This window comes from Haliotis rubra, unplaced genomic scaffold, assembly GCF_003918875.1.
Source record: "Haliotis rubra isolate DU_JTF1 unplaced genomic scaffold, ASM391887v1 Scf94, whole genome shotgun sequence".
In the NCBI taxonomy this organism is placed as follows: domain Eukaryota; kingdom Metazoa; phylum Mollusca; class Gastropoda; order Lepetellida; family Haliotidae; genus Haliotis; species Haliotis rubra.
Window position 1 is genome coordinate 1,746,216 of NW_025767679.1, and position 25,178 is coordinate 1,771,393.

The 25,178-nt window shown below is 41.2% G+C and overlaps 1 protein-coding gene across 4 annotated transcripts in view; it reads right to left on the reverse strand.

Annotated features, from left to right (window-relative positions):
• LOC124264756 (spermatogenesis-associated serine-rich protein 2-like) overlaps window positions 1-22,619 on the reverse strand; it is a 51,371-nt gene extending 28,752 nt beyond the window's left edge. For 2 of the 4 annotated variants that reach the window (XM_046699534.1, XM_046699531.1), the window contains exon 1: window positions 4,730-4,809. In XM_046699534.1, the coding sequence (XP_046555490.1) occupies window positions 4,730-4,772 (43 nt within the window). In that variant the 5' untranslated portion in view covers window positions 4,773-4,809. Of the gene's footprint in view, window positions 1-4,729; window positions 4,810-4,973; window positions 5,078-22,311 lie in introns of those variants that run through there. The other 2 variants (XM_046699535.1, XM_046699532.1) reach the window with 2 other exon arrangements.
• Between the last annotated feature and the right edge of the window lie 2,559 nt (window positions 22,620-25,178).

A 25,178-nucleotide genomic window follows, 5' to 3' on the forward strand; every position in this document is an offset into this window, starting at 1 on the left:
CGACATCGCTTGCTGTCTGGTAATTCTGCGCAGCAACTGCTGTGCATAACATCCAGCTGGAGATCCGAAGTATGGAAACATATTAGGGCCGGATTATGTTCAAAAATCACTTCATCAATGTAAGGAAGAGTGTTTCATATTAAATCCAATTATGTTTAATGAAGAAAAAGGTTTAAAAGTCTGACGAAAACGAATGTTTATAAAACTGTCAATTTATCTGTCAGTTACTGTTATTTACTGACCTTTAGTGATTAAAAGCCAGTCCCTTGTAGAAGTATCCCTATTTCAAGTGTAAATGTGGTAGCAGACGATGTTTACCTCGATATGGAAGTACGCTATTGCAGCTGCCCAGAATTACCGGACACGCGGAATTACCGGACTCGCTTGTATATATTGTGTCAGTGTTGTTAATATATATCGACCTACAGTATCAAAGCATGTAAAGAGATAACGAAACAATTGAGTTTACCAATAAAACGCATAAGCTGATCAGTGATACATACTGGTTTCACTAAGACTATTGATGGACATCATAATCAAGGCCAGTTGGGCTATTAAAATGAACAAGCCAAGCAGCTGCCAATTGATTCATTGTTTATTGACGCTTGTGTATAATGTGAAGCAGAACTGTTAATTTTACATTCCATTCCAATTCTACACAGGCCAGAAGTTGAATATGCACATGAGTCAGTTTTTCTTGTAAAATGTTTGACCCAACCATCCTGTACTTGTATAAGTTTCCTGACTGAGGACTACTGATGGCTAATAAATATGCAAAGAAGCAACATTTAATGATCTAATATAAATAACATAACCATGGTAACAAGAAAACAGAACTGGAAATTAAGCAAGAATGTCTACATGTCCAAACAGTGATCACACACAGGAATACCATCCCTCATGTTAATCTGAATCTAATCAACATATAGTTTGTCAATTGATTCAAATCAAATCCTACTTGTTTCCACTGAAATGAAAAAAGCCAAATGTATGGACTATACTGGTGAGGTAAACTTCTTCTCCCACTTCTCTGTACATGTGCTTAAACAAGTCCAAAGTACGTACATGTTTTCTTTCCTTACAGCAACAGCCTCATGACGTTTGCATTTCATACCTCAGACCACATTTAGTATGTGTTTACCATTAACTATCCAAATGAATACAGACAATGAATATTACAGGACAAACATGAAACTGTAAGACCATGATAAAGAAACACCCTCTTCAGGCAACATCCTTCAACATGTTCAATTGCCATATATTTTTTATTATTAACTACAATTCGATTCTATTGCTCCCTTTTCATAATGTATTATTAACTAAATTTGTGACCTAATGCTAGTTATTGCACTGTCCTTTAATGAATTTAGAATAAAATAAAATAAAATAATTGCAACCATGATAACGTATTCAACACTAAAGTGGCTGATTTATTCCTGATCAATGCTGATCAGATTTCAGATTCTAACTCACTTACTCACTACATAACTTTCTGACAAGTTTAGGTAGCAAAACAGGAAAACACAACCCAAAAACACTCAACACTGCTACTTAACATGCTTCAGAAAAGGAACTCTTTTGTTTGGTGCATCATAACATTTGCCTGACTAATTAATATGAATATTAAATAATTCCACCAATGTTCAGACCTACACATTCAGCCAATGCAGACATCCAGATTCCTTGTAAGAGACCAATAGAGTGACCATGGACTGCTGTTATCATTATTACAAAGTCCCTTGTGGATTAAGAGCACTTTAAAAGCATTGTCAATATTCAATCCTTGTGACGATGCATAAAAACATACCATTGAAACTGAAGAGGCTTCAAGGGCAAAGACCTAAGCATCATTGTGCCTTATGCACACTTTGACAAAAACATTCTCTGTCTGCTATATATTACTGAAGATGTCCTTGACTTTAATTTATGCTCCATAGGAGACACCATCCACACAACATTATGGTAGGAGACGAAATGAGTGTTAGAGTGACGGCTGAAATTAAAAGTCTTTACAAAGCTTACATGTTGACAAGAATAGATAGCAGCAAATAATCTACCTCATACAATGACCCTTATCATGTTTTATGATGCTTGACAAGGAAAATGACATTTTCAAATGACTACTACAGCAACGACCCACAAACTTCCACAACATGTAAGAATGCAATTATAACCATAAACATGTGTGACAAAATGTGCTAGCAATGCCATAATTATTAATACTGTATGTCTGTTGTCTAATGGCATACTTCACGATTCTTAGAAGCCACAACTTTGTATGCAAGGTTATAGGGGGTGATAAGACAACTGCAAGCTGTGCTCTCTGTCGCATTTTTAGCATTGTTCGAACAGACCTGAAGTACCCCATGGTGTAAGAGGGGCCCGGTGAGAATGGCGATAACTGCATACCACCTAGTATATGCACTGTTTTGAAAGAAACGCAACAAGGTTCATCGATCCTTGCCGTAAGACCTATGTTAAGCTTACAGCTTTCAGAGGTCCATCAGATACAACCAAGGCAAACAACCCAAAGACAGAACACAACTTCAAATGCTACAGTGCCATTATGTTCTAGTGGTGTGTATTATCATGCTTGTTAACTACTAGTTAATTGACCAGGATTCCAATATTACAAGCTGCTATTAGCTGGAATATTTACAATAATATACCAGGACATGCTGAAAATTACCATGCTAAAAATAACATTTATTCAGTAAGTTATCCTAAGCATATTATCATGTATTACAGATTAAGATAAAATGCTGGAAAGAGAGGTTGGGTGGTCCTGGCAGAGTCAGACTGGTAAGGCTCATCATCAGCTCAGGTACTCTTGCTCCCTCTACACCGCAAATGTGTAGGAAGTGTAGGAAGCACTACCCAGTGGAACCCACCAAGAACTTTTCGGACAATATACATGATATAGAGACTCCCCAACACTGCAGCATTCTGCATTACTCAGAGTGTCACCGTCAGATGGGCTGTGCACCCGTAGGAAAAAATTGTCACTCTCCTGATCTGAAACAATGATCAGGAGGCTCCAAACCATGGGCACTGGGAATAGTGAGGAGCCTGACACTAGTGTTCTTGGGATGCAAGCGAGACATCTAAAAGGTGAGGTCCACATATTTTCAAGCCTTTCCTGAAATCGTGTCAATCAACTTGCTGTCAAAAGGGACAGAATTTTTTTTTTAAATTAATTTTTAAATTCATTAGTTTTATCCTAAAGGACAAGATCTGATTTGTTGACAGGAATTTTCCTAAGGCTGTCGTAGAACGTAAACAGATTAACTATGGTCGCAGTCAAAAGCCACAGGCATGGTGGTGATAAACAACATGCCATGCCATCATATCGATTAAGATGTGCTACAGTGCCAAGGAAGGACGTCCACTGACAAGGCGTTGGACAGTTTCAGTGATTTCATGGCACAGTCAACATTTCATGTTGACAGTTTATTTACCAGTCAGATTTTGGGGATTGCAAGTAGGAATGGACTTTTCCTGGGCAGCGAAAAGAAAGCCTGCTTACTAAAATTCTTATCTTATTATAAACATAATAACCATACCATTTATAATCATTTTGTTTAAAACAAATAAGATTTTTTTACAAAAGCAAGCATTCATCATTTACAAAGTATCTCCAAGGAAAAACAGTTATTTGGTATGGCTATACATTTCAAATATACCAACCAACTTGGTTGTAGGAAATAAGATATGTAGTTTTGTACATGTTATTAGCATCCTTAGGATGTGTGTTTCAGTCAGTACAGTGATAACATAACTTACAGTAGTAAAATTCATAATTTTGGTTGCATATAACTAATCATACCCAATAGCAGTAAACTAACTTCCAAACAGACATATAAAACGTTTGTTTCCACTCCACAATATACTGTTGCTTGTAAACAATCTGGACCAGAAACTCCAGTACTGGGAGCAAAGATTCACAACCAGGCATGGTGACACACTATCAACCAAGTCATGGAGTCTGGAGTTAGCCTCATACAACCATGACACGTTACAGGGGACCTTTTCCAACCAAGAATATCAAAGGTGTATATATATTTGTGTCAGTCCTAGTATCAGTATACATGGCAACTTAACCTTTAAAGATATGTCAGTTTACCTGGGTACCATATTATGTTTGGTACATATTTCCATATTTTATTCAAACATGAATATATCCTTATATGTCAACAAGAAAAATAACATCACCTGTCACCCTGGGGTTTGCTAAAACTGCTACCAATGAACTGTCAAATATAAAAACTAAAATGCCATAACGATTTTCGTTGAATTTCGCGTGTCTGAGGAGCAGTGAACATAAAAATATTTGTGTTAAATATATTTTAAAAATTTAACATCGTTGATGGACAGCCCAAATGGAGCAGTGGACAAAGGGAGGTAACTCTGTAAATAATTTGTCGACAAAACATTCCAATATTAGTCACATGAAATTCCGTACATGAAAAAGTTACACTAAAGGATATAATGCTTATGAAAAACGTGGAAAATTATTCCTAATTGGTTGTCATCTAGAAATAGCGCAAAACATTCACACGGAGATCTTGTTACAAACTGCTGAAGTGGCAGCACGCACTTGGTCAATTTCAATAATTGACTGATATGAAAGCAAGATTTGAGCCTATACTTTAAGGCAACTCTTCCTGCTTTCTCCGTTATAACATGGATAGAATATAACCAGCTATCACGCGTAGTCCAAAGATATTACCCAAAGAGCTGTCATGGGTCAACTGCCGGTACCTCGGTTGCATCTGTCAAACTCGTTGTTCAATGGTGAACGCCCGTCGCTTGCACATGCTGTCGAAACATGGCTCAGGCTTGTCACACGTATCTGACATGTTTAATACACGAATAAACCCGGAATTATTGCATAATTTGGGGGTATTTTTGTAATTAAGTCAACAGAGAATGAACGCGCGAGCTTATCTGAAGAATATTATTATTTCCTTTACCTGATTTCATGTTGTTTTTGCGAGCCATTTCAGTTCACCGAATGCCGCCGGAAATGCTGTTTACGTCGGCTACTCACGGAAAGAGTCGAGTCTTGTCGAGTGAGGCTCACTGAGTGCTGTCACATTTGTTGAAACTTCAAACCACTGATACTGACTGTAATGCTCGTGTAATATGTATAGCGTCCCCAAGAAGTGATTTTGAATATACGTTGATATATATATATATATATATCTTAAGAAAAATCCTAAAATGACATATTATTATAATCATTTCAGGCATCAATAGAAGTAACATAGCTATGCTGTGCAGAAGACAACGCACATGCTTGGGTAGGAATAATTAGCAATACAACAATTAGTTTCGTGCACCACAAGTAGATCTGTGCAGCAGTATTGAAATGGTAACCTTGTTTTTTTTTGTGTTTATTTTTAAATTGAAATGAGGGACCGTTCATAATTTATGCCGGGAAAGGGGAGTGGGGGTGGGGTGTCATCGATTTTGTACACGACAGGGGTGTGTGTGTGTGTGTGTTGTGTTTATCACTTAATATGTACATATATTTTAATTTAGGGGGGTCATACATATTGTACATACTTCCCCATGAAAATCATCATCATTCTCTCTCTCTCTCTCTCTCTCTCTCTCTCTCTCTCTCTCTCTCTCTCTCTCTCTCTCTCTCTCTCTCTCTCTCTCTCTCTCTCTCTCTCTCTCTCTCTCTCTCTCTCTCTCTCTCTCTCACACACACAAACCAGTCCCAAATTATAATGTAATATTTGTATTTAATTGTTAGATTTATATTATTGCGTGATACACAAACCTACTAAAAGGTTTAACAACATGTTTTCTTTGTGAGACCAAGACATCTTTCAATTCAACTGCCAGACGTTCTCTTGTAAACTACAGGTCTATGTATCGCTGACCCCATTGCTGAAACAACCAGGAAGACCTGTGTTGGGAAGTACCGTCGTACCTCGGGTATACGTACACACACCTGGATTCAGAGGTGGGTGAGAAAATATAAACCGGCTTTGAATAGACGCCAAGTATATAAGCAAAAACATCTAACTTCTGTTTCGTGTTTATTCATCAAAAACAGTTCAAGCGCAAATGTTTACAATGTATATTGTGCCTCACTGAGTTGGGCTTTACGCCGCTTTTAGCGATATGCCATCAATGTCACGGCTGGGACACCAGAGAATCGAAATCGGCTTTTAGGCGTTAAAAAGCGACCGATTTAACCATTATGCCACCCAGCCTCCAGCTCGGTTTGTTAAATAGGAGCTCAGCCAGACATCAACTGACTGGAAAATATAAATTTCTTATTGCTAGTTCTTGTGATGTTGTACTGCCGCGTTCAAAGGTCCTCGCTGTATATAAACGCTATAACTGTTTAATGTATATAGACGACATTAATAGTTTTCTTCTGAACGCAATGCGGAAGAAGGATGTCGCGTTTTCTTTTATGTTCATCTATTTGAAAAACAACCTTTGCTATACTGTCACGTTTTCCATTACGGTACAGAATGCATGTCACGTACACTGTAATGTCTGAGGGCGTATTGGCTATTGACGCAAGTTAAACTGCCTAAACACTAACGTTTACCGTATACACAGAATATGTTCCCTGTAGTCTTGTCATTTTAAAGATTTATGTTTCGAAATGTTAATTTCTCCTTCCATTCATTTGCGAATATGTTTCCCAACCAAGCTGTGCTGCTTCATAGAAATAGAACGCTGTACAGTACAGGTTGTGTGCGAATGTTATGTGGGCTGAAAACGAGGTCTGGACTATGCATCTATTTCCGGTTGTCCAGCGTGTCCAATAAACGTCACAGAACATATGGCGCTATGTGTTAGTCCAGGCCGTCGGCAGTATCACACACATTCGACGGATTCTGAGCCTTAAGAGTTAGTGAGTGAGTATGGTTTTACGGCCGTTTTAGCAATATTCCATCAACACCACGGCGAGGGACACCAGAAATTGACTTCACACATTGTACTGACATGGAGATTCGGACCTGGGCTTCGGCGTGACTGGCGGACGATTTAACCAATACGCTGCCTCACCGTATACACCCTTATTGATGATCATCAAACTAGTCCCATACATTTTAGGCTTACGGGCTGCATTTGAACCATGCACAGAAACACGTAGCATATTTATGCAGGCAACAAAGTCACTAGGTACTCTCTGTTTCTGAAAATGGACAAAAGTGGCTGCTGTCTTCAAATTCTTTCGACTGGAAGGGGTAGCTCTCAAACGCAATCACTGCGCAAATAATGTCAACTGTCGGGGGTGGGGTGGAGGGGTGCCCCTTCCCCTGCCGCTGTTAAGAAATTGGCAGCAGTGGAATTTAAGCGGAGGAAAGAAGGCTCGAAGATGGTCCATGACCAGGAAGACCTTCAACTGGATCCACTGAGGAAAATATTGATCAGTTACTCAAGACTCAAGATGGTCACATTGCCAATCCCAAACTCATCTGTTATGAGAGTGTGAAGAACACTCTTGAGGTGAGGTTCCGTTTAATGTCACATGGGCACCATCACACACATATAGCGGCTCTGGCGAATGGCTGGCCTTCACAGACATGTTGGGTAGAAAGGCACTCATGGCAAATCCCCATATTCACCAGATTTGGCATCGTCATATTTCCACCTGTTCCCAAACGTGAAGAAAGAACTACCTGGCAAACGTTACTAGAATGCAAATGATGATGACGTCATTTCTGCCATTTCCTAGTACTTAATGATGACGAACACACTTTGACCGTCACATGTTGTATCAGCTGTTCATCACAACTCCCTCGTTATCCCGTCATCTAGTTATCACTATCAGTGCCTATAATATATATAGTTCAGTGCAGGGTTTGCTCCCAGTGTACAATATATATCGTGCATGGCCTAGTTTGGGCAACGTCAGCGAGCATCTTGCGTCATGCCCAACCAATACGGGTCAACAAGGGATTGCTTCTGGTGAATTTGTGTGAAGTCTTTGAACGGCATTTAGAAGTGACACTCATAAAAGGTGAGGGTTTATGAGTGTCAACTTCTTTACTCTTCTCATAATAAAGAAGTTGACATGCATACATTCTCACATTTTAAACTTTGTGTGAATAAAATATATATCTTCGTTCGTCCGTCCATATGTGTTCATCGGTGAATCCAGACATTGGGTTTGTTTGTACGCATTTTCTTTCAGTCGTGGACATGTTTGTTATAGCACAGGAATAATGCTGTCTGTGCAGGAATCCCTTTCACATTTATCTTCCATGTCCGACAAATGTTTACACACTCCAGATTTTACACGGTCCCATCACACGAAAGCCTTGTAAGCCTTATCTACTCTAAGTGCTTAAAATACTTAAGTGCTAAAATATTATTAAACTTACTAAATATGGTTGTGCTATGGAATTATACCAGTCCCCACAAGAACGATGGACCATTTATGTTGTATAAATTTTAATCACAAACTCTATAAATGATTAAATGTCCCTGCGACCTGAAATTAAAACAATCTATTTATTCCCAGGGAGCAGCCAATGTATGTGTCTGTATAATTTCATTTTGTAAGCAAAATAAGTGCACATACCTTTATTGCAACATTTTAAGCAATCTTACCCTTTCTTATCTTTCTTATCCTGTTTGTTTTGTCCCAAGCGCAATAACAATGTCATTCGTGCAGTATTTTGCTGACGTAGATCGTATGACAGATGACATATAGAGGGCGTTGTAACTGCACAGGCTGGCTTAAAACCGAAATATGCATCGTGACACAACTACACACAAACCCGACTTTGTGAAATCGGACCCGGTGGACTAATGGCGTACGATGACACAGATAAACATTCCTTGTCGCTAATCGTCGTATCGATCTTAAACACATTACGTACATGAAAGTAGGCTTATCATTCAACGCAACAAATGTTCGCTGTGTATATTTACTTACATTGTACACACTGTTTGTTCGAAACTTCGGGAAAAAAGTAACCAGATTTTCTCTAACAAATACACGAGTTGTGCATGAAAATAATGTACGTCAGCAGTTATCAGGAATGGAATCTCTGGATATTTAATATTGATTAGACACCCTGGGAATGTGGCGTACATCTGACACGGGTGGAGACAAGGCATCAGTGATATGTGTGTAAAGTGTGATCTGCTTGTCTATAGCCTTTATAGTTACTCATTGGGTACTCGACCGGTAGCCACGAATGACTTTAGTACATCATATCTGTATCTTTGTCTATTATTCCTGGCGAAAATTTCAAAAGAGATATTTATGCATGACTTACATAGCCAGTTAAAGGGTCGATGTAGCCTCCGCTCATGTCGTTATCTACTTCATACTTGTAAACGGAGATTGTGCTGAATACACATCCCCGATAGTGTTTATTAAAAGATTGTAATTATAGGTAGTTTGTTACTCATACCAGTCATATATAATTGTGAGGATCCGGGTTAGAATTGATCTCCATTAGTTGTGATCATCAGGATACAGCCCAGCCCACCTGACTAGAGGGCCGGAGAAGATCCGGGTTAGAATTGATCTTCAGTAACCCACGCTTGTCGTAAGAGGCAACTAACGTGATAGGGTGGACAGTCTCGCTGACTTGGTTGACACATGTCATCGTAACCCAAGTGAGTAGATCGATGCTCATCCTGTTGATCACTGGATTGTCTGGTCCAGACTCGATTATTTACAGACCACCGCCATATAGCTGGAATATTGCTGAGTGCAGCATTAAACAACCAACCAACCATAGCAGTTATAAACAAATCATGTATGAAAATGGAAAGCTGAGCTTAACAAAACGAACGTATATCTATTAATTTATATTGACTTATTAGTATGACTACTGCAGTCATTATAGGAAATGTTTCATTATAACCCACCCTATCCACAAGACCCTACACATTAAACACACGAGTCATTGTATAACTTTCACCGTCTATATATGACTAGACTAATGCTTAGTCTCTGAATATATATCATTTTGATAGTAACAAACAAGCCCATTTAAATTGAAAAGGAGCCCCAGGGAGACCAGAGATTGAACCTGAGGAAATCTAGACTTGCTTTATTTAGGGCTTTGGCACTGCAGAGAGGCTTGGCAGTAGGGGAAATAATGTGATTCAGGGACTGTGAGACAGACTAATATATGACAACAGACTGAGAAAAGCCTGTTCACAACAGTGCTGGAGTTGTGTTTAAGGTCGATTTAAACAAAATTTTATTTTGTTTGGGTGGTATTTCGAAGATAGTTCGAAGAAGAAGACGTTTGTATTAATGACGATTCTATTTTGCTTGGAAACTGTATATAATCGTATCTCGTGTGCAACCGTGTGTTTTTTCCCCGAGAGATATATGACTTTGCTTGAGGCGACATTCCGGTGAGATTCTAACAGGTTTATCAAGCAGGCGATTTACTGCAAGTTGGAGTAAGGGGTCATATACACATTTAAAATTGAACTGCACATTGATTGCTGAAAACCAGTTTTAGGATCTTCACGGGTGTTACACATTGGGTATAAGGTATACAGTTCAAAAAGTGAATTATGTTAATATACACATCGTGTGATACAAAACGTGTAAAATACGTACGGTGTTGCTTGATAGAGACAATGGAATAATCGAGATGGTTTTAAGAGGTTCCTTATCATAACTACAGGCATGGTGCAGAAAAACCATCACGATGAATCTGGATTCGAACACAGGAAAATTCATTAGGCGATAGACAAATGTAATGGAAGATCTGCACATTCAAACATTAAATGAAGTAAAATTGTGCATATGTAAATAGTTCATATAGTTACCATTTTGTGTTTTTCTGTCACGCATAAAACCTGTCGGTACACTCGGAGACAAAGACAATAAATGTACACTATGTATATACTTGTATATGTATATATGTATTATGTGGTGAAGATGGGATATGTAAAGTTACTAACTTTAGAAAGCCTCTTAATGGGTATCTGTCTCATGGATAGTGTGACCTTGAAACAATTATTTACTACTTATTGCATGATTATTACGATACTTATTGCATGTTTATTACGATACTTATTGCATGTTTATTACGATACTTATTGCATGTTTATTACGATACTTATTGCATGTTCATTACTATACTTATTGCATGTTTATTGCATTATATTACGATACTTATTGCATGTTTATTACGATACTTATTGCATGTTTATTACGATACTTATTGCATGTTTATTACAATACTTATTGAATGTTTACTACAATACTTATTGCATGTTTATTACGATACTTATTGCATGTTTATTGCATGATACTTATTGCATTATATTACGATACTTATTGCATGTTTATTACGATACTTATTGCATGTTTATTACGATACTTATTGCATGTTTATTATGATACTTATTGCATGTTTATTACGATACTTATGTTTATTGCATGTTTATTGCATGTTTATTACGATACTTATTGCATGTTTATTACGATACTTATTGCATGTTTATTATGTTTATTACGATACTTATTGCATGATTTTGCATTACGATATACTTATTGCATGTTTATTACGATACTTATTGCATGTTTATTACGATATTTATACATAGTTTATATTGCATGTTTATTTATTACGATACTTATTGCATGTTTATTACGATACTTATTGCATGTTTATACGATACTTATTGCATTATATACTTATTGCATGTTTATTACGATACTTATTGCATGTTTATTACGATACTTATTGCATGTTTATTATTGATACTTATTGCATGTTTATTACGATACTTATTGCATGTTTATTACGATACTTATTGCTTGTTTATTGCATTATATTACGATACTTATTGCATGTTTATTACGATACTTATTGCATGTTTATTACGATACTTATTGCATGTTTATTACGATACTTATTGCATGTTTATTACGATACTTATTGCATGTTTATTACGATACTTATTGCATGTTTATATTACGATACTTATTGCATGTTTATTACGATACTTATTGCATGTTTATTACGATACTTATTGCATGTTTATTACGATATTATTGCATGTTTATTTTTATTACGATACTTATTGCATGTTTATTACGTATCTTGCTTGTTTACTTATTGCATGTTTATTACGATACTTATTGCATGTTTATTACGATACTTATTGCATGTTTATTACGATACTTATTGCATGTTTATTACGATACTTATTGCATGTTTATTACGATACTTATTGCATGTTTATTGCATTATATTACGATACTTATTGCATGTTTATTACGATACTTATTGCATGTTTATTACGATACTTATTGCATGTTTATTACGATACTTATTGCATGTTTATTACGATACTTATTGCATGTTTATTACGATACTTATTGCATGTTTATTACGATACTTATTGCATGTTTATTGCATTTTATTACGATACTTATTGCATGTTTATTACGATACTTATTGCATGTTTATTACGATACTTATTGCATGTTTATTACGATACTTATTTGCATTACGTTTATTGCATTATATTACGATACTTATTGCATGTTTATTACGATGCACTTATTGCATGTTTATTACGATACTTATTGCATGTTTATTACGATACTTATTGCATGTTTATTGCATTGTATGTTTATTACTTATTGCATGTTTATTACGATACTTATTGCATGTTTATTGCATTATATTACGATACTTATTGCATGTTCATTACGATACTTATTGCATGTTTATTACGATACTTATTGCATGTTTATTACGATACTTATTGCATGTTTATTGCATTATATTACGATACTTATTGCATGTTTATTACGATACTTATTGCATGTTTATTACGATACTTATTGCATGTTTATTACGATACTTATTGCATGTTTATTACAATACTTATTGCATGTTTATTACGATACTTATTGCATGTTTATTACGATACTTATTGCATGTTTATTACGATACTTATTGCATGTTTATTACGATACTTATTGCATGTTTATTACGATACTTATTGCATGTTTATTTACTTATTGCATGTTTATTGCGATGCTTATTGTTTATTACGATACTTATTGCATGTTTATTACGATACTTATTGCATGTTTATTGCATGTTTATTACGATACTTATTGCATGTTTATTACGATACTTATTGCATGTTTATTACGATACTTATTGCATGTTTATTACGATACTTATTGCATGTTTATTACGATACTTATTGCATGTTTATTACGATACTTATTGCATGTTTATTACGATACTTATTGCATGTTTATTACGATACTTATTGCATGTTTATTACGATACTTATTGCATTGTATATTACGACTTATTGCATGTTTATTACGATACTTATTGCATGTTTATTACGATACTTATTGCATGTTTATTACGATACTTATTGCATGTTTATTACGATACTTATTGCATGTTTATTACGATACTTATTGCATGTTTATTACGATACTTATTGCATGTTTATTACGATACTTATTGCATGTTTATTACGATACTTATTGCATGTTTATTACGATACTTATTGCATGTTTATTACGATACTTATTGCATGTTTATTACTAGGACTCCAAGATATCAGCGGAATACCGGTATGCGGCAATACGCTTTTCAAACGATACGTATTTTAATATTTTCTCTGAGAACCGGCAGACTGGGTAAAAACATATTTGACGATTTGGTGATTATCTTTATGATTTAAATTAAAATCTACACAGACTTTCCTTCACAACCGATGTTTGCCTTCGTTATTCAATGACAGAACGGCATACTGTAATACTATAAACTGTATAAAATAGGAACTAGAATCCCGGACTATGCAACCTAAGCTTAATATTGGTGTTATCAGAACCAGAACCTATATGGTAAGGGGTTATTATGTAGGATTGACATGTACACATTAGTGTCACTCACTGTCAAACTCTCAGTACGGGTACCTGAACATTTGCCAATACACATCCCTATATATTATGGTACTTATTGAATGTTTATTACGGTACGCTCACGTTTCTACAAACTTCTGTCTTAGTAAAGGAAGTTGGAAACGACCCTCGGCGTTGAACCGATATCTTTGTGGCTAAGGCAATGTTGTTCGTAATATTGATATAAAATTCATATCCCATTAATAACCTGCTTTTCGAACATCTATTATTTGTCATTCGCGTTTCCTAAACAAACCCATTATACAGACAAGCGTGGGTGGGGCAGTAATCTGCGCATATCGCGGCTCCTTAACCGAAGGAGATAGCGACCGCTCTTCAACTTTATAGTTATTTCATGAAGTAAATGGACAGTTAAGACCGGCGGAAAATCTTAAGCGTTTGTTAGCGTGTTTTGAGGACTGCTTCCCAACATTTGTATTGTCCATTATAAGTGTCGAGGGTGTTTTAACTAAATAGTATGTGCAGTCTGTCGTGCCGTACAAGGTAAGCACGTATTGATAGTTACACATTAAGATCTGTACCCGGGCTGTACCCGGAAGTACAGTCTCCTCAACAAGGAAGGACCTCGCCATAACATCTGCTCATGATCGGTATGTACTTAGTACAGACATGGTACATTGGGAACCAACACATGATCATAAAGGACAAAGGCACGGATGCAGAGAACCAGGTTACTTCATGGTGCATAGACAAAGGACCAGGTTTGCTCAAGGCACGAACACAGATGATCAGGTTAGCTCAAGGTACGGACACAGAGGGTCAGGTTAGTTCAAGGTACGGATGCAAAGGACCAGGTTAGCTCAAGGTACGGATGCACAGAAGGCCAGGTTAGCTCAAGGTACGGACACAAAGGACCAGGTTAGCTCAAGGTACGGATGCAAAGGACCAGGTTAGCTCAAGGTACGGACACAGAGGGCCAGGTTAGTTCAAGGTACGGATGCAAAGGACCAGGTTAGCTCAAGGTACGGACACAGAGGGCCAGGTTAGCTCAAGGTACGGATGCAAAGGACCAGGTTAGCTCAAGGTACGGACACAGAGGGCCAGGTTAGTTCAAGGTACGGATGCAAAGGACCAGGTTAGCTCAAGGTACGGATGCAAAGGACCAGGTTAGCTCAAGGTACGGACACAGAGGGCCAGGTTAGCTCAAGGTACGGATGCACAAGGACCAGGTTAGCTCAAGGGTACGGACACAGAGGGCCAGGTTAGTTCAAGGTACGGATGCAAAGGACCAGGTTAGCTCAAGGTACGGACACAGAGGGCCAGGTTAGCTCAAGGTACGGATGCAAAGGACCAGGTTAGCTCAAGGTACGGACACAGAGGGCCAGGTTAGCTCAAGGTACGGATGCAAAGGACCAGGTTAGCTCAAGGTACGGACACAGAGGGCCAGGTTAGTTCAAGGTACGGATGCAAAGGACCAGGTTAGCTCAAGGTACGGACACAGAAGGCCAGGTTAGCTCAAGGTACGGACACATAGGGCCAGGTTAGCTCAAGGTACGGATGCAAAGGACCAGGTTAGCTCAAGGTACGGACACAAAGGGCCAGGTTAGCTCAAGGTACGGACACAGAGGGCCAGGTTAGCTCAAGGTACGGATGCAAAGGACCAGGTTTGCTCAAGGTACGGACACAGAGGGCCAGGTTAGCTCAAGGTACGGATGCAAAGGACCAGGTTAGCTCAAGGTACGGACACAGAGGGCCAGGTTAGCTCAAGGTACGGACACAGAGGGCCAGGTTAGTTCAAGGTACGGATGCAAAGGACCAGGTTAACTCAAGGTACGGATGCAAAGGACCAGGTTAGCTCAAGGTACGGACACAGAGGGCCAGGTTAGCTCAAGGTACGGATGCAAAGGACCAGGTTAGCTCAAGGTACGGACACAGAGGGCCAGGTTAGCTCAAGGTACGGATGCAAAGGACCAGGTTAGCTCAAGGTACGGACACAGAGGGCCAGGTTAGTTCAAGGTACGGATGCAAAGGACCAGGTTAGCTCAAGGTACGGATGCAAAGGACCAGGTTAGCTCAAGGTACGGACACAGAAGGCCAGGTTAGCTCAAGGTACGGACACAGAGGGCCAGGTTAGCTCAAGGTACGGATGCAAAGGACCAGGTTAGCTCAAGGTACGGACACAGAGGGCCAGGTTAGCTCAAGGTACGGATGCAAAGGACCAGGTTAGCTCAAGGTACGGACACAGAGGGCCAGGTTAGTTCAAGGTCAAGGTACGGACACAGGGACGGACAGAGGGCCAGGTTAGCTCAAGGTACGGATGCAAAGGACCAGGTTAGCTCAAGGTACGGACACAGAGGGCCAGGTTAGCTCAAGGTACGGACACAGAGGGCCAGGTTAGTTCAAGGTACGGATGCAAAGGACCAGGTTAACTCAAGGTACGGATGCAAAGGACCAGGTTAGCTCAAGGTACGGACACAGAAGGGCCAGGTTAGCTCAAGGTACGGATGCAAAGGACCAGGTTAGCTCAAGGTACGGACACAGAGGGCCAGGTTAGCTCAAGGTACGGATGCAAAGGACCAGGTTAGCTCAAGGTACGGACACAGAAGGGCCAGGTTAGCTCAAGGTACGGACACAGAAAGGACGGATGCAAAGCTCAAGGTACGGACACAGAGGGCCAGGTTAGTTCAAGGTACGGATCAAGAGGACCAGGTTAGCTCAAGGTACGGACACAGAGGACCAGGTTAGCTCAAGGTACGGACACAGAGGGCCAGGTTAGCTCAAGGTACGGATGCAAAGGACCAGGTTAGCTCAAGGTACGGACACAGAGGACCAGGTTAGTTCAAGGTACGGACACAGAGGGCCAGGTTAGCTCAAGGTACGGATGCAAAGGACCAGGTTAGCTCCAGGTTAGCTCAAGGTACGGACACAGAAGGCCAGGTTAGCTCAAGGTACGGACACAGAGGGCCAGGTTAGTTCAAGGTACGGATGCAAAGGACCAGGTTAGCTCAAGGTACGGACACAGAGGGCCAGGTTAGCTCAAGGTACGGACACAGAGGGCCAGGTTAGCTCAAGGTACGGATGCAAAGGACCAGGTTAGCTCAAGGTACGGACACAGAGGGCCAGGTTAGCTCAAGGTACGGATGCAAAGGACCAGGTTAGCTCAAGGTACGGACACAGAGGGCCAGGTTAGCTCAAGGTACGGATGCAGAGGACCAGGTTAGCTCAAGGTACGGATGCAAAGGACCAGGTTAGCTCAAGGTACGGACACAGAGGGCCAGGTTAGCTCAAGGTACGGATGCAAAGGACCAGGTTTAGCTCAAGGACCAGGTTAGGTACGGACACAGAGGGCCAGGTTAGTTCAAGGTACGGATGCAAAGGACCAGGTTAGCTCAAGGTACGGATGCAAAGGACCAGGTTAGCTCAAGGTACGGACACAGAGGGCCAGGTTAGCTCAAGGTACGGATGCAAAGGACCAGGTTAGCTCAAGGTACGGACACAGAGGGCCAGGTTAGCTCAAGGTACGGATGCAAAGGACCAGGTTAGCTCAAGGTACGGACACAGAGGGCCAGGTTAGCTCAAGGTACGGACACAGAGGACCAGGTTAGCTCAAGGTACGGACACAGAGGACCAGGTTAGCTCAAGGTACGGACACAGAGGACCAGGTTAGCTCAAGGTACGGATGCAAAGGACCAGGTTAGCTCAAGGTACGGACAAAGGTTAGCTCAAGGTACGGACACAGAAGGCCAGGTTAGCTCAAGGTACGGACACAGAGGGCCAGGTTAGCTCAAGGTACGGATGCAAAGGACCAGGTTAGCTCAAGGTACGGACACAGAGGGCCAGGTTAGCTCAAGGTACGGACACAGAGGGCCAGGTTAGTTCAAGGTACGGATGCAAAGGACCAGGTTAGCTCAAGGTACGGACACAGAGGACCAGGTTAGCTCAAGGTACGGACACAGAGGGCCAGGTTAGCTCAAGGTACGGATGCAAAGGACCAGGTTAGCTCAAGGTACGGACACAGAGGGCCAGGTTAGCTCAAGGTACGGACACAGAGGGCCAGGTTAGCTCAAGGTACGGATGCAAAGGACCAGGTTAGCTCAAGGTACGGACACAGAGGGCCAGGTTAGCTCAAGGTACGGATGCAAAGGACCAGGTTAGCTCAAGGTACGGACACAGAGGGCCAGGTTAGCTCAAGGTACGGATGACAAGGACCAGGTTAGCTCAAGGTACGGACACAGAGGACCAGGTTAGCTCAAGGTACGGATGCAAAGGACCAGGTTAGCTCAAGGTACGGACACAGAGGGCCAGGTTAGCTCAAGGTACGGACACAGAGGGCCAGGTTAGTTCAAGGTACGGATGCAAAGGACCAGGTTAACTCAAGGTACGGATGCAAAGGACCAGGTTAGCTCAAGGTACGGACACAGAGGGCCAGGTTAGCTCAAGGTACGGATGCAAAGGACCAGGTTAGCTCAAGGTACGGACACAGAGGGCCAGGTTAGCTCAAGGTACGGATGCAAAGGACCAGGTTAGCTCAAGGTACGGACACAGAGGGCCAGGTTAGTTCAAGGTACGGATGCAGGACCAGGTTAGCTCAAGGTACGGATGCAGAGGACCAGGTTAGCTCAAGGTACGGACACAGAGGGCCAGGTTAGCTCAAGGTACGGATGCAAGGACCAGGTTAGTTCAAGGTACGGATGCAGAGGACCAGGTTAGCTCAAGGTACGGACACAGAGGGCCAGGTTAGTTCAAGGTACGGATGCAAAGGACCAGGTTAGCTCAAGGTACGGATGCAAAGGACCAGGTTAGCTCAAGGTACGGACACAGAGGGCCAGGTTAGCTCAAGGTACGGACACAGAGGGCCAGGTTAGCTCAAGGTACGGATGCAGAGGACCAGGTTAGCTCAAGGTACGGACACAGAGGGCCAGGTTAGCTCAAGGTACGGATGCAAAGGACCAGGTTAGCTCAAGGTACGGACACAGAGGGCCAGGTTAGTTCTCAAGGTACGGACACAGAGGGCCAGGTTAGCTCAAGGTACGGATGCAAAGGACCAGGTTAGCTCAAGGTACGGACACAGAGGGCCAGGTTAGCTCAAGGTACGGACACAGAGGGCCAGGTTAGTTCAAGGTACGGATGCAAAGGACCAGGTTAGCTCAAGGTACGGACACAGAAGGCCAGGTTAGCTCAAGGTACGGATGCAAAGGACCAGGTTAGCTCAAGGTACGGACACAGAGGGCCAGGTTAGTTCAAGGTACGGATGCAAAGGACCAGGTTAGCTCAAGGTACGGATGCAAAGGACCAGGTTAGCTCAAGGTACGGACACAGAGGGCCAGGTTAGCTCAAGGTACGGACACAGAGGGCCAGGTTAGCTCAAGGTACGGATGCAAAGGACCAGGTTAGTTCAAGGTACGGACACAGAGGGCCAGGTTAGTTCAAGGTACGGATGCAAAGGACCAGGTTAGCTCAAGGTACGGACACAGAGGGCCAGGTTAGCTCAAGGTACGGACACAGAGGGCCAGGTTAGTTCAAGGTACGGATGCAAAGGACCAGGTTAGCTCAAGGTACGGACACAGAGGGCCAGGTTAGCTCAAGGTACGGACACAGAGGGCCAGGTTAGCTCAAGGTACGGATGCAAAGGACCAGGTTAGCTCAAGGTACGGACACAGAGGGCCAGGTTAGCTCAAGGTACGGATGCAAAGGACCAGGTTAGCTCAAGGTACGGACACAGAAGGCCAGGTTAGCTCAAGGTACGGACACAGAGGACCAGGTTAACTCAAGGTACGGATGCAAAGGACCAGGTTAGCTCAAGGTACGGACACAGAGGGCCAGGTTAGCTCAAGGTACGGATGCAAAGGACCAGGTTAGCTCAAGGTACGGACACAGAGGGCCAGGTTAGCTCAAGGTACGGATGCAAAGGACCAGGTTAGCTCAAGGTACGGACACAGAGGGCCAGGTTAGCTCAAGGTACGGATGCAAAGGACCAGGTTAGCTCAAGGTACGGACACAGAGGGCCAGGTTAGCTCAAGGTACGGACACAGAGGACCAGGTTAGCTCAAGGTACGGATGCAAAGGACCAGGTTAGCTCAAGGTACGGACACAGAAGGACCAGGTTAGCTCAAGGTACGGACACAGAGGGCCAGGTTAGCTCAAGGTACGGATGCAAAGGACCAGGTTAGCTCAAGGTACGGACACAGAGGGCCAGGTTAGCTCAAGGTACGGACACAGAGGGCCAGGTTAGCTCAAGGTACGGACACAAAGGACCAGGTTAGGTCAATGCACGGACACAGGGGATCAGGTTAGCTTAGTTTTGTTCAAGGCACGGACACATGGTACCACGTCATCACACGCTCAATCCATTGGGACACGGAGTACAGACATGGTCACTTAAGCCTGTAAATGTCACAGGACATATCCGAGGAGGTGAGGTCGAGGTACACACAGAACCAGGTCAGACAAAGCACAGGCGTGGACATACAAAACTAGATCGGGTCAAAACATGGGATGCATTCAAATCAAAACAGACTAAACAGTCTTTGTTTAGTGCGGAGATGGAGATATACCTTGGCTGCGGACAACCTACCCTACCCTCTCCATAGTAAATACACTAACACCGTGCTATGGGGCATTAAGTCAATATATAATCTGGGAAAAGTGTAATTCAGCTTATATAACGTATAAGCGTTTGATATTACGATCAATAACCAGCCAGTCACGATAAAATGCCCTGTGGTTTCAATCTGATTGAGTAAACAATATCACAGCTAATGCTGAAAGATAAGCGAATGTCTAAAACCAACCTTTTTTTCTTATTATGGAAAGCAAATATAGCAGTGGCTTTTCGGTAATGACTGACCATTATAATATGGCCCTGACAACCAAACACGGTGTAATGATAAGTGCCATATTTATCAAGATGGAGGCTGGTACGTCGAGGGCTGTGTATCAGGTTAGAAGGGGGCAATATGGTGTCTCACAGGTTTAGTTCAAATCTCAAGCTAACAAATGACACGATTATATCCCAGTCCATACATATTCACTAGCTCAGTTTACCACAGGCGGCGATATTCAGAGAATAAAAAACCCTAACCAAATTTTGTTTTGATGAGATTATAAGGAACTATTTGCCCCTACTGGCGACATGCGTTATCTTTTTAAATCTAATCATCGACTGAAATAGGTCAAGAGCAGTTTCGACACTGTTTCACGCAGTTTTATTGTGCATTGAGGTAAACTGCTGACACAGAATTGAGCCATAGGTACATGTACTTTGTTCAATAGTCATGTGGAGGCGGTAGGGTAGCCTGGTTGTTAAAGCGTTTGCTCATCACACCGAAGACCCGGGTTCGAATACCCTAATGGATACAATGTGATAAGTGCGGTGTCCCCAGCCGTGTTATCGCTGGAAGAGGGAAACTCTAGCCACTCACTCACTCAGTCTCTCACTCACTCACTCACTGCAGTAATACAAGGCAGAGGAATAGAGGCCAGTACTTTAGACGGACTGATGAAGAAGATGAAATTTCTAGATCACAACCGGGGAATATCAGCTCGTAATAGAAGGCATTGCCATAAAGACCTTCCTCTGTAGACAGTCGCGTCCTTTACCATCAGGAATATATTTAAGAACATCCAGAACGTTCCACAGAGGCATCAGCTCTCGTCTTTGCACAAATACGTACTACAGTTAGTTCTACACACGGATACATGTTATTTCTATGTCAACCTGTATATGAGGGCACTGTATTCACCCAGTGACACTGTTGAACGGTCACTTTGCTAGGTATGGCGTCACACATGTCCATGCCAACACACGCCACCAGGTCTGAGTAGTGGTCAATGTGACCAACATTGGAAAAACATGATGCTTAGGCCTACACAATACTGAATTAATATTGTTGTTTGAAACTGACGAAATGGACAGTTACAGTGAGAGAGAACTTATATATGAGAGTGTCTGTGTGCTGCTTGTGTGTCTATAGACATTCACAGATGCACACACACACACACACACACACACACACACACACACACACACACACACACACACACACATATATATATATATATATAAATATATTAGAGAGAGAGAGAGAATACATATTCTCTCTAATGGTTATTGTGTATAATGTCACTGTCTGTGTCCGTCTATTTGTCTGTGTGCACGGACACGGACTTATACCTTCAACATTATCGAATTACCGTCACATTTCGTGGCGTACATAATAGGTACAAGCTATCCAATTGTGAGATGCCTACTGTACATATTTTATAGCTCCACACCCGACGTAGCGCTCGTATTAAACTAGCTGACATATCATACTGAACAGCTTCAACACACCAAGGGTTAACCGCTCAGTGAATACGAGGTTTCTGCTGACCTATCGATATTTACAAACACGGCACACATCGGGAGAAAATGGCGGTGTGAAGAGAAAGCTGCGACTTACCTGGTCAGACAAACTGTTGCGCGTTGTTGTAATTCCTATCTACGTATCAAGTAGAAGCAAACGGTAATATCCAAATAAGGGTGCTACTCCGCCTTGCTGGTTGTGAAATGATCGCCGCTTCTTGGAAATAGAAAGTAAAAGTAGAATCAATGTGTCGTCAGCTGGTGTCCAAACCTCGCCGAGTCGCGTAAATTTCAAATAATCATTGGCCAGCTAATACATGCTAGTAAATGTACAAGCTTTCAATCCATAACTGTGGCAAAGTCAGCAAAAATTGCTATAGATCCACGTCCCTCAAAGGCTGGAGGATGAATGGAGCCCGGGATATCTGAGATACGAAGATAACTGGGATATTTAAAGTCACATGCTCGGTTATGTTGCACAATGGAGGCAACTGATTTTATTTGTGAATAGACGAGATAAACTGATAACATACTCTGAAATATTAATCCCAAAGAAACTGTCAGAGATAACCGTTAACCTTTGGTATAGTAGAAAGTATGGAATGTACAAGACAAATTACCCTCTCTTCTGTGTAGTTTATTAAAGCCTGTGTAGAAGTTCGATCCGAGTTTTTTTCTTCCATAACAGAATGTTAACTGCAGAAAATTACATCTGCTTCATAAACGTTCTTATCTTACGATAACAAGTTTACATTTTCAACAAACCCTACATATCAATAAAAGTCACCATGGTATGTGTACTCTCTGTTTGTGCTGCAGGTACCCCAGACACATTAATGTTAATATCTGGTCAAAATGTTTTTCATTTCACCTGTCAGGCAGTGCTTCTGTGATGTCTTGTCAGAAGTTAATTTCATGTCATGTAATTTCATACTTCATATGCCATGCTGGTGTTTTGCTGACTATAGAACTATATAGGCAGTTGTATACGGTAATACAGTCTGTTCATTGTCTGTATCGTACAGGTATATTCATTACGAGGAACACTTTAGTGTAGATCCTTACACCGTTATCAAGGAATTGCCATGATCATCATCACCATTTTCTTGCTGACGGTGATAGGATCTACACCGGAACGTCGCATCCACTGCAATAAACAAGTTGTTTATCCATAAAAAGTGTTCCTGTTCATCATACCTGTGAGTCTGTATGTATGTCTGTTTGTGATAATACAGAGCCTGTGTATGTCTGTTTGTGATGATAGTGTGCCTGTGTGTGATGATACAGAGCCTGTGTATGTCTGTTTGTGATGATAGTGTGCCTGTGTATGTCTTTTTGTGATGATAGTGTGCCTGTGTATGTCTGTTTGTGATGATAGTGTGTCTGTTTGTGATGATAGTGTGAATGTGTATGTCTGTTTGTGATGATAGTGTGTCTGTTTGTGATGATAGTGTGTCTGTTTATGTCTGTTTGTGATGATAGTGTGCCTGTGTATGTCTGTTTGTGATGATAGTGTCCCCTGTGTATGTCTGTTTGTGATAATAGTGTGCCTGTGTATGTCTGTTTGTGATGATAGTGTGCCTGTGTATGTCTGTTTGTAATGATAGTGTAAATATGTTTGTCTGTTTGTGATGATAGTGTAAATATGTTTGTTTGTTTGTAATGATAGTGTAAATATGTTTGTCTGTTTGTGATGATAGTGTAAATGTGTTTGTCTGTTTGTGATGATAGTGTGCTTGTGTATGTCTGTTTGTGATGAAAGTGTTCCTGTGTGTGATAATACAGAGCCTGTGTATGTCTGTTTGTGATGATAGTGTGTCTGTATGTGATATGTGTGTCTGTATGTGATGAGAGTGTGTCTGTATGTGATGTCTGTTTTGATGATAGTGTGTCTGTATGTGATGAGAGTGTGTCAATGCCTGTTTGTGATGGTTGTGTGTCTGTATGTGATGGTTGTGTGTCTGTATGTGATGGTTGTGTGTCTGTATGTGATGGTTGTGTGTCTGTATGTGATGGTTGTGTGTCTGTATGTGATGAGAGTGTGTCTGTATGTGATGAGAGTGTGTCTGTATGTGATGAGAGTGTGTCTGTATGTGATGAGAGTGTGTCAATGTATTTGATGAGAATGTGTCTGTATGTGATGAGAGTGTGTCAATGTATGATGGTTTTGTGTCTGTGTGTGATGGTTGTGTGTCTGTATTTGATGAGAGTGTGTCAATGTGTGATGGTTTTGTGTCAATGTGTGATGGTTGTGTCTCTGTATGTGATGAGTGTGTGTTTGTATGTGACGAGAGTGTGTCAATGTATGATGGTTTTGTGTCTGCGTGTGATGGTTGTGTGTCTGTATTTGATGAGAGTGTGTCAATGTGTGATGGTTTTGTGTCAATGTGTGATGGTTGTGTGTCTGTATGTGATGAGAGTGTGTCTGTATGTGATGGTTGTGTCCTGTATGTGATGAGTGATGAGAGTGTGTTTGTATGTGATGAGAGTGTGTCTGTATGTGATGGTTGTGTGTCTGTATGTGATGGTTGTGTGTCTGTATGTGATGGTTGTGTGTCTGTATGTGATGAGTTGTGTGTCTGTATGTGATGAGAGTGTGTCTGTATGTGATGGTTGTGTGTCTGTATGTGATGAGTGTGTCTGTGTGTGATGGTTGTGTGTCTGTATGTGATGGTGTGTGTCTGTATGTGATGGTTGTGTGTCTGTATGTGATGGTTGTGTGTCTGTATGTGATGAGTGTGTGTCTGTATGTGATGAGAGTGTGTCAATGTGTGATGGTTTGTGTGTCTGTATGTGATGGTTGTGTGTCTGTATGTGATGGTTGTGTGTCTGTATGTGATGAGAGTGTGTCTGTATGTGATGAGAGTGTGTCTGTATGTGATGGTGTGTGTCTGTATGTGATGGATTGTGTGTCTGTATGTGATGAGTGTGTGTCTGTATGTGATGAGTGTGTGTCTGTATGTG